The following is an 11330-nucleotide window of genomic DNA, read 5'->3' as shown; positions in this document are numbered from 1 at the left end:
AGCTTTTTCTGCTTCATACAAACATAGCTTGATTTCTCTAGTCCTCTCCATCTCTCTAAGTTTCTTGTTGGGATTCACTTTAGGCTGGCTTACTAACATTTCTAAGTGTTGAAGAAAGTTTCTCTAGCTTAAGTATTCTCACATTTTTTCCTGGTGATTAGGAAACCTCTAATTACTGCCTTGTGTGCTGCCAGACGGTGGGTATAGAGGTAATTACGTATTACGGTTAAAATAGTAGATGAGTCCCCTTTGAAGACCAGAGTCTACTTCAGGTATGTTAAGTAAAGAGTTATTCAGCTACCAAATTCACAACTTGGTGTGTGAATTAGCCTTATAGTTAAAATGTAGATCTATCATTACAGGGTTAGACCATGTAATGTTGTGAATTTATGATATGTATGTATGTCTTTATTTATATAGCTCCATTAATGTACATAGCGCTTCTCAGCAGTCATATACGTGACAATCATATAAATAACAAATAATATAAATAACACAAAGGGGAGAAGTGCTTCAGACATAAAAGTAACATTTAGGAAGAGGAGTCCCTGCTCCGAAGAGCGTACAATCTAATTGGTTGATAGGAAGAACGTACAGAGAAAGTAGGAGGGCGTTCTGGTAAGTGCGTCTGCAGGGGGCCAAGCTTTATGTATGAGGTGTTAATTATCAGACATAGAGCTATTCATATGCTTCCTTAAGAAGTTGTGTCTTAAGGTGGGTCTTAAATGTGGATAGAGAGGGTGCTAACCGGATATTGAAAGGTAGGGCATTCCAGAGGTGTGGACCAGTCAGTGAGAAAGGTTTAAGGTGGGAGAGGGCTTTAGATACAAAAGGGGTAGAGAGAAGACATCCTTGAGCAGAACGCAAGAGTCGGGATGGTGTATAGTGAGAAATTTGGGCTGATATGTAAATAGGGGCAAAGAGTGGAAATCTTTAAAAGTGAGGAGAATTTAATGTGTGACACAGGATTTGATAGGAAGCCAGGAGAGGGATTTCAGCAGGGGAGACACCGAGACAGATTTCGGAAAAAGTAGAGTGATTCTGGCTGCAGCGTTTAGGATAGATTGTAGGGGAGACAGGCGAGAGGCAAGAAGACCAGACAGCAGGAGGTTACAGTAGTCGAGACATGAGAGAATGAGGGTCTGTGTCAGAGTTTTTGCAGTCGAGCAACAGAGGAAAGGGCATATCTTGGTAATATTGCGGAGGAAAAAAACGACCGTTTTTTGCTACCTTTTGAATGTGGGAAGAGAATGTGAGAGAGGAGTCGAGTGTGACCCCTAGGCAGCGTGCTTAGACTACTGGGTGAATGATAGTACTTCCAACAGTATGTGGAAGGAGGTAGTAGGGCCAGTTTTGGAAGGCAGTAAGAGGAGCTCTGTTTTTGCCATGTTAAGTTTAAGTCAGCAGAGGGCCATCCAGGATGATATAGCTGAGAGACATTCAGAAAGTTTGGTCTGTACAGAAGGTGTAAGGTCAGGGGTAGAAAAGTAAATTAGTGTGTAATCAGCATAAAGGTGATATTTGAACCCAAGAGATGTGATTTGGTCACCTAGAGAGTGTGTAAAGAGAAAAGAGAAGGGGTCCCAGGACAGAGGACAGAGGACAGAGGACAGAGGACAGAGAGAGAGAAAGAGAGAGAGAGAGAGAGAGAGAAAGAGAGAAGGAAGAGGTGTTAGCAAAAGAGACACTGAAAGTATGATGGTAGAGGTAAGAGGAGATCCAGGATAGAGCTTTGTTACGAATGCCAAGAGTATGGAGAAGGAGAAGAGGATGGTCCACAGTATCAAATGCTGCAGAGAGGTCGAGTAATATGAGCAGAGTGTAATGACCTCTGTCTTTGGCAGCATGGAGGTTATTTTAGTGATATGTGATGGGATCAAGAGGGCAGGTGGTAGAGGGAGAAGAAGAGATCAGCAACGACACCTCCTCTGTGACAGCAGATAAAGAGTCAAGGAATGCAGGGGGAGAGTTAGGAAGAGGTGTAGGATGGGAGGAGGATACAGAGGGGACGTTCTGATGTATGGATTCCATCTTTTCCTTGAAATAGTCGGCAACGTCCTGAGGTGAGATGGAGGAAGAAGAACAGGCAGCAGAGGGTAGTCTGAATAGGGAGTCAAAGACAGAAGAGTCAGCGTGGATTAGACATGTGCATGTTGATTAGTGAAGAAAAGTAGGTTTGTTTAGCTTGAGAGAGGGCAGAGTTGAAACAGGATAGCATAAATTTGTAGTGAAGGAAGTCTGCGAGATTTCCTCCAGAGGCATTCAGAGGAACGAGTGCAGGAACATAGCGTGTGTGGAAATTTAGCCAGGGTCTGGGGTTCAAAGGGTGAGAACGGCAGAGAGAAAGCGGGGAATGTAGATCAAGAGAGGATAGGGCAGAGTTGTAGTTCCTGACCAGGTTGTCAGTGTCTGGAGCAGAGCTGAGCGAGGAGAGTAAAGTGGAATCAAAAGCTGGTAGGTTAATAGAGCACAGGTCACTGCAGAGACGAGGGGTAGATGGATGTGGAGAAGGTTTTAGTGAAAACCAGGTCTAGGTAGTGGCCATCCTTGTGGGTGCTGGCTGCAGTCCACTGTTGAAGGCCAAAAGAAGAGGTCAGAGAGAGAAAGCGGGAAGCCCAAGGGAGAGAGGGGTCATCAATATGGCAGTTGAAGTCCCCAAGGAGAAGAACAGGGGAGTCTGAGGAGAGAAAGAAAGAGAGCCAGGATTCAAAGTGACAACGACAGAAGGGAGAGAAGTAGAGGTAGGTGGGTGATAGATGACTGCCACATGGACAAGAGAGGAGAAAAAAGCTGGACAATGTGCGCCTCAACGGAGGGAAAACAAGAGAGGGAGGAATAGGAAAGATACAGTAGCGGTGGATAGGGGAGAGCAGGAGCCCCACGCCTTCACCCCTGCTACCAGGACGTGGTGTGGGAGAAAGAAAGGCCACCGTAAGAGAGGGCAGCTTCCAGAGCAGAGTCCGACTGAGTGACCCAAGTCTCAGTTATAGCAAAGAGGGGCAGAGAGTGAGAGAAAAATAAGTCATGCACAGAGAGGAACTTGTTAGAAAGGCAGCGAGCATTCCAAAGGGCACAGGAGAAAGGGAGAGAGGAGGGAGGGTGACGGGATGGATATGAAGTTAGAGGGGTTGACACCAGAAGGAATACAGTAGAAGTATGTGGAAAGCGAGGACGAGAGCATACAGAAATAAGGCAGTGACCAGGATTGGGAGCGATATCCCAGAAGCAAGGAGGAGAAGCATGGATAGAAAAAGAATGTGTGAGGATGATTTGTAGCGGTGTGTTTTAGTGTAGGGTGTATAGTTGTGTAGTGTCAGAGGGTGCAGGTAAGAAAGGAGTTCACGTGAACTGAGATCTGGCGAAGGTTGGAGAGATGGAGATATATGATTATATGATTAGAGTTGGAGACATAATGAGACTGGTAGAAAGAAGCACGTATTTTGAAAAGAAGTGAGGTCAAAGCAAATAAAACCAGTAGCAGCGGCATGGCAGCAATAGTTTAGAGCTGAAATGTGCAGTCTGGGATAGATAATGCCCTCCTTTCCAGCGTAGTTCCAAATCCAGGATTCAGGGCCAGTAGATGTTGTGCTGTCCACTTGTTTTACTCCTGTTCAACTCCACACTGCATGCTACTTAAAAAATGCTACTTTAAAGGATACATAATGGAGATACCTGACGAAACCTAATCAGATTCAACATAAAGGAAGTCAATGCGTGAGTATGATTAATGTTGTACCGATAAGAAAGTATAATCTTTAAGGGAGGGGTTCAATATCTGCCAAATATCTACTAACTCCAATTCTCTGAGTCTTATTTTCAAGTGTTTATATATCCCTGTTCCTTCTATTGACTCCAAAACAATTATCTGCACTTTATTTATCTTAATGTTAAATTAAAATCTTCTCCTAATATTTTCAGTTTTGATTTCAGAAAGCACCTTAAAGAAATAAAATGAAGAAAGCTGTACTAATTTCATTAGGAGCGGAGGATTAGAGACACAGTATGATTTGCCTGTGACTAACATATCGACCTTCTCTATTCTGTTTCGTTTGATCTGGAATAAAATTGTATTTTTTATTTACCAAAATGGCTGCTATTCTTTTTATTGTAGGAGCTGACGTTATATAAACTTGAGGGAAAAAATTATCCCAATACATGGGTACTGACTTTCTACTAAAGGATGTCTCGTCGAAAAATTGTCGTCATTTTGTTTCCGTGGTCTAACTCTAATATAAGCATCTTGCGCTTTTGAGGGCTATTTAAACCTTTGTCTTTGCAATATTATTTTAAGAGCCATAGTGTATGAATTCTGGCAAGTTTACCACTGATGTCATATCTGAAGTACGAAGAATAAATGAACTGAAAAGCATCAAACCTAAAACTTGAAAATGGGTAGGGATGAACTTAATCTCCTGGTTATAAGGAGTACCGGGCCAATCTGCCTTGTGGACTCGGGGATACTTTGAAGAGGGGGATAGGGAGCGGGAGGCGTAAAAATACCACTGGGCAGAGCAAGTCTCTTAGGGCAAAAAAAGGCTAACTGGGGGATGACTAACTGGTCCAAAGGCTTCTTTTGGCCTTGGCTGGAACCTTGTTACCCTGTAATAATAGTACTTAACATCTATACGTGAAGGCATATTCTTTACTCATTTCAGCCTAAATGTTGTTTGACCTGGAGATCTAAAACTTCTGTATTACATATAAATTCATCAAAACAATACTTTAATGTGATTGGGTTCTGCAAACAATGTAGCTTTAAACATGAAATATTGAACTCTGTGTAATCTAAATAACCAAAACTATAGATGATCCCCACTATATTAGCTGGGCTTAAAAATTGAATCAACAGCAGGAAAATAGCTGTCCCCCCCCCCCCCCCCCCAGAGTAATCTGCATCATCACCTCCCTCCGCCTATCCAGCTTGACTTTCATCAACAGCTCTACACCTTGCATTTCATTCCAGTATCCAACACTAGTCCAACTAATATCTGCATTAATATTTAAGTTTCCTCATACAAACCTTGACTCGGAAAAGACTTGTATATATCTAACCCTCCTCTATACCAAATATTGATCTATAACCAGAAATAAAAAATGTTGCATGAATTATTTTTGCTGTTACATCTCTCAAGGCCAATGTATCTTAGCCTGGAACATTCTTCTTATATTTGAAAATAGATCCTGTGTCTGTCTTGGTGCTCAAGTTGACTCAGTTCCCGAAATTCTGAGTCATTGTCTGAATTGGAGCCACCACGTAGTGCAATGTTCTCCCGACCTCTTGGTTTTTTCTCAAAGGAGCATGCATAATTAAGTAGAGATCGGAGGAGAGAGCGCAGGCACCAGAGAGAGACTTTGACATGCAGTAAAGTGTGTACGAATGGATCCTAGAGGTCCACGGGTTGGCTTAGGCCGGGTATACCTGACCAGGTTTTATTTGTTTACAGCCGTAAGCACAAATGTGAGTGCATTTGTTCACTATATTTATTTTTTTGTGTGGAATAAACTGTATACACTATGATAGTTGTCTCTGAGTGCTCTTGTATTTGTAGCTAAATTGGATATACAGAAAGTTGGTGATATCTTGCTGAAGAAAGCAGCACTAGGACTTCCCTTGAACCTATGTTTTTTCCCAATTGAGACTTGACATTTATGTGAGATTGTCTATGCCAGGACTTTCTAATGTTGGTTTGTCCTATATGGTCCAGATGTTGATCTATCACTCGTTTCAATACCATTTATCCTATATATTGTTTTAAATACTGTATATCTCCCAGCTGTTATCCTTGTTTGAGCGCTAATTGGAATTCAGTATCATAATTGTGCCTATATTGGGTACTTTTTCATAAAGAAGGTCTGTTTTCTTTATTTTGCTGTAGTTACTGGCCATCAGCAGAGCTTCACTCCAAAGCTGCCATCTCCTTCAGTGCCGTGCATACACCCCCTTCCTCTTCAGTTTTAAAAACTCTAATTCTGCTGTCTTCCGACGCAAACTAGAGGGGAAGCTGAAGGAACGTAGCATCCAGGTGGAGGATGAAAGGGTGCAAATCAATGACTAGAAGGACCAGGTAACATGGAAGTGCTGTGACCCGAAACAAGGGTGTGGGGACCTTCACTAAAAGGTTGGTGGGTGCATGGAACAGCCTCGTAGCAGAATTGATGGTTGAGGAGAGAGCGAACACAGAATCTGCTCAACTTTTAACATTGCATTGGTAGAGCATGACGGGGGTGGGGGGTCCCAATCTATATTTAATATTTTATTTGAGCTCTGTGCTTTATTTTCAAACTGATTTTCATGCTATCATTAAGCAAACATAAAAGGCATTAGTAGCTGATAAGCTTGAAATGTATGTTCCCGCATGTATATCGTTTAAAAAAATATATACAGTATATATTTATTATGTAGCACAGACTGTGTACACAGCCTTGTACATATAATTTTGCAGGCACAATGAGTCCCTGTTCTGCAGAGCTTACAATTTAATTGTGGTGCCTTGGACACAGGGAGATTGACATGCCCAAGGAGCTGACCTTGGGACATCGAGTTCACCCACTTAGACGCCAGCAACATTACCACTGAGGTACTCCTTCAGCGTATGAACAAACGATAACATTACGTTATTTAGCTTTAATAAGCCTTAAAATATCTCCCTGATCATAACCGATGAAGGACCCTGAGAGTTTTGAAAGCTTGTAACATAACTACTTTTTGGTACAATAAACAGTACCATACCACCCTCTCCTTCCCTCGTTACTACATGGAAGAAAGGACCAACATGGTTATCCACCCTTTGCTGATCAAGAGGATTTTTAGTTTATACATTTTTTTTACCATGAAAGTGATATTGGACCGGTGCTATATCAAAAGGCACACTTAGTAAATATGGGCCACTGTGTTACCAATCTTGTTCGGTATTTAGGGTTTGATAAATTCAAAAATTGTGTGTTTTCCCAAAAATGTACTTTAAAAAAGGGGGGATTGGGGCGGCATGTATGTATCTCAAATATTGCAAGTGTATAAATTCAAAATATATCAAGAAATCATGTGACCCTAGTGTCACTACCAATGCTCCATGGGTCCCATGATTTCACGTCACTCAAAATGTACTAGCATCCTTTTTCAGGTTGGGCTAAAGCTGTGAGTGGAGTACCTCAAGGATCGGTACTGGGACCACTGCTTTTTAACTTGTTTATTAATGACCTTGAGGTTGGCATAGAGAGCAAAGTCTCCATCTTTGCTGATGATACTAAATTATGTAAGATAGTAGAATCAGAGCAGGATGTAATTTCTCTCCAGAAGGACTTGGGAGAGACTGGAAACGTGGGCAGGTAAATGGCAGATGAGGTATACAGATAAATGTAAGGTTATGCATTTGAGAAGCAAGAATACACTGGCGACTTACAAATTAAAATGGGGATAAATTTAGGGGAATCCTTGATGGAGAAGGATTTAGGAGTGCTTGTAGACAGCAGGCTAAGCAATAGTGCCCAAAGTCATGCAGTAGCTGCAAATGCCAACAATATCTCATCTTGCATTAAACAGGTAATGGATGGAAGGGAAATAAACATAATTATGCCCCTTTACAAAGCATTAGTAAGACCACATCTTGAATATGGAGTACAATTTTGGGCACCACTCCTTACAAAAGACATTATGGAACTAAAAAGAGTACAGAGAAGAGCCACCAAATTAATAAAGGGGATGGTCAATCTAACTTATGAGGAGAGGCTAGCTAAATTAGATTTATTTACATTAGAAAAGCGGTGTCTACGAGGGGATATGATAACTATATACAAATATATTCGGGGACAGTACAAGGAGCTTTCAAATGAACTATTCATCCCAAGGGCAGTACAAAGGGCACAGAGTCATCCCTTAAGGTTGGAGGAAAGGAGATTTCACCAGCAACAAAGGAAATGGTTCTTTACAGTAAGGGCAGTTAAAAAGTGGAATTCATTAGCCATGGAGACTGTGATGGCAGATACAATAGATTTGTTCAAAAAAGGTCGGACATCTTTTTAGAAAGGAAAGGTATGCAGGGATATACCAAATAAGTAAACATGGGATGGATGTTGATTCAGGGAGTAATCGGATTGCCAATTATTGGAGTCGGGAAGGAATTATTTCCCCCCCCTATGAGATCATTGGATGATATTTCACTGGGGTTTTTTGTTTGCCTCCCTCTGGATCAATATACTGTAAGTACGTTTATAGGATAAAGTATCTGTCGTCTAAATTTAGCATAGGTTGAACTTGATGGACGCATGTCTTTTTTCAACCTCATCTACTATATAACTATGTATCTTAAATACGGCAGATACCAGTTTAAAGTGAGTAGAGGGCATTTAGTCCTGTTTTCTTGCTCTATCCACTCATGTTTAGATCGGAGTGTTTTAACTTTCTATTCAACTAGATATATTGTTTTAAAATGATCATTATACTATTTTAAATATTAATAAAGTTAGATCTTATTAAGAAGTACTCGATCACTAGAGCTAATATTCAATATGTAACCCACAGAGCATTAGTAGTGACACTAGGTCGTCACCCATCGGTCACATAATTTAGAGTGACATCACATGGGGGGTAACTTCAGAGAGGAGAGATAATTGAAACCTTGGAATGGTCTCAAGAAAGCAAGTGTAAAGAGTGCAACTGCACCTCGCTACAATATTGTTATAACCCTCTAATAAGTTGATATGGGCACTAAAGAGGCACAATTATTGCGTTTTTATTTATACTGTTGACTACTCGTTGGCTGCTTGGTGACAATTATAATATAATGGCAAGTAACAGGAACTATTAGAAACTAATGCAAACCAATTTATTAGTACCCAATTAGGGTATTAAATGGCTATTAAAGTTATTGCTTATAAGACAAAATTACTAGATACTGCCGATACCAGATTACAGCAAGTATAGGGCATTTAGTCCCGTTTCCTCTCTACCCCCTTTTTTAGATCAGAGTATTCGAACTTTCTCTTCAACCATATATAGTGTTTTAACAATATCATCACTATTCTATTTTGAATATTAATTAATAAAAGGTAGATCTTAATGAGGAGAACTCGATCGCTAGAGTTAATGTTCCATATTATACCTGATAGACACCCATGAGTGCACATATTTGAAGGGTCTATTTTTCGCTCACCTTTTTGCACAGTAATCTGTATTACCTACCAGGAGTGTGGCACCTGTCCGTGTAATCCTCTCTATCCTTGAGCAGTCCCACTGCTACACCTCAGACCCGATAGATTTATTTGATGCAAAGAGAAATAAAAACTGCACCAATTATAGGCGCAAATGTTGACCCATCGGATAAAGATATTGTGCCGACTCTCTCCTCCTCCTTAAAACACTCCCCAACACTCCCACACAGAGCTCCTTTATACATTGATGCAAAGTGATGCAGAGTCAAAATGACACAATCCAGCAAGCTCGAATTCCAAACCCACTACACCATATATATGTGTGTCAGCATATTTGTGTCAGTATTTGTGGAGTGCTACTGGGGTAGTGACCTCCTGTATATAACAAAGACAAAAAGCCCGAATGCTACATCCAATCTGACAAATTAAATAGTTAAATACAATCTGTTTTTCTTCTCAGAAGTAAAGGTTATTTAGTTAAATTCTTTGGAAAAGCATTACAAGACTGTAACCACGTCACGGTAAACCTTTACTGCAGGCCCTACACTACCTGTAAATGTTCTCTTCACCTCCCTAATGGAGAAAGAAATGTCAATAGACTGGTCATTCACAAGTACAGGCAGCCCTCGGTTACCCAACGGAATCCATTCTGGAGGTAGCGTTGGATAGTGAAATCGTTGTAAAGTGAGTCCCATGTTAATCAGTGGCGGTGAGCGTCGGATAACGCCGTCTGGCGTTGAAAAACGGCCCATAGGGCTACATTGTAAAGCGTCGTCTATGCCATTCGTCGTAAAGTGAAACATCGGATAGCGAGGACTACCTGTACTGTATATTACATGACGTGCTATTGGGCTGGGTGAGCTTAAAACCAAGGCGTAGGGGATCACAGACCTCCCAGCAATTATTACCAATTGACATTTAAAAACACATTTAAAAACACACACAATTCTAAGAGTCAAAATGATGCAATCTTCACGTTTTCGGAGCAATGGTTCAATTTGTGGCACCCGATACGTATCCCCCTTAGAATTTTTGTGAAATTGAGCACTGTATCACTAAGTTTTTTTAACCACTTTGAAACCGGTATCCAAACTCATGACTATTGAGAAACTGAGCAGATCCAAGATGCTGGCATCCACTGAGGTTCATCCTGTGCACGGCGTGCAATGGACATTAGCTGGACACAGGCAGATTGCAGATTGTCATTCACCACAACTTGGTCAAAGAACTGACCAAACTGAGCTTCCATCTTCTTGGCAGATTCTTCAATCTCCTGGAAATCTTCTTCCTGCGAAGTAGAACACAGAACTGCATATGCAAAAGCTGTAGAGCAGGAGAGCGCAATCTTTTGTCCCTGCGCCCCCCCTGCCAGCTGTCCTGCTCTCCACGTGCCCCCCTTCCTCCCCCTTACCGTGGTTCCCGGCGTCTGGGTGTCATGACGTCACGTTGACATAGCAACGTGACGGCACATGACCCCGCGTCATCATTTGACGCCGTGTTGCCATGGCGACGAGTCTCCAGCTGCCAGCTGAACCACGGTAAGTATGGTTTACAGAGGCCTTCGCCGCTTCCCCGGCACTTAACTTAAGTGCCTTCGGGAAGTACGCGGGGCCTCTGTAAACCTCGCGCCCCCCAGTTTGCACATCGCTGCTGTAGAGAACCCAGGCTGTGCTCTTTGGTAGTAGCCACAAGTGTAGCATGGCTAAACATTCAACTTTTTTTTGGAGGCACACTCTGGCTGCAACATTACGACTGAATCCTATTTTAAGGAATCTGTGGGGAAAGTTAGTCTGGCTTCATCCTTGCAAAAGTTGTACATACAATTATTTAATGCTTGAGCTGTCAGAGGGGTTAAGTCCCCCATGCAGCAAAATATTGAATCTACAGTATAGCATAGATCTAAAACTCGTGCATTATGCATAGAAACCTAGAATTTGATGGCAGATAACCACACAGCCCACCTAGTCTTACCATTTCCCTATCTGCTGTAAAACCTCTGACCTGATTTGATGCTTTGATTTCCTTTTATATTTAGGCTAGCTTTGGGTCTATCCCAAGTGCTTTTGAATTCCATTACTGCATTGACCTTTTCAACCCGAGGCTATTCCACCAAATAAAAATACCACTTGTGAGCTCATTCACGTCTCAGACAAGTCTGTAACACTGCCTTGCCCCATTATCTC

At 41.7% G+C, this 11330-nt stretch overlaps 1 protein-coding gene across 7 annotated transcripts in view; it reads right to left on the bottom strand.

Moving 5' to 3' along the window:
• Positions 1 to 5297: 5297 nt before the first annotated feature.
• Positions 5298 to 11330, bottom strand: part of MPP4 (MAGUK p55 scaffold protein 4) — a 37612-nt gene continuing 31579 nt past the window's right edge. For 6 of the 7 annotated variants that reach the window (XM_075608625.1, XM_075608626.1, XM_075608622.1 and 3 more), the window contains one exon: positions 5298 to 10435. In XM_075608625.1, coding sequence (XP_075464740.1) covers positions 10247 to 10435 — 189 coding nt within the window. In that variant the 3' untranslated portion in view covers positions 5298 to 10246. The remainder of the gene's footprint in view (positions 10436 to 11330) is intronic. The other variant, XR_012802659.1, reaches the window with a different exon arrangement.

Source organism: Ascaphus truei, chromosome 7 (genome assembly GCF_040206685.1).
Source record: "Ascaphus truei isolate aAscTru1 chromosome 7, aAscTru1.hap1, whole genome shotgun sequence".
NCBI lineage: Eukaryota > Metazoa > Chordata > Amphibia > Anura > Ascaphidae > Ascaphus > Ascaphus truei.
The sequence above is the reverse complement of the archived record's forward strand: the minus strand, read 5'-3'. Positions and strand labels throughout refer to the sequence as shown.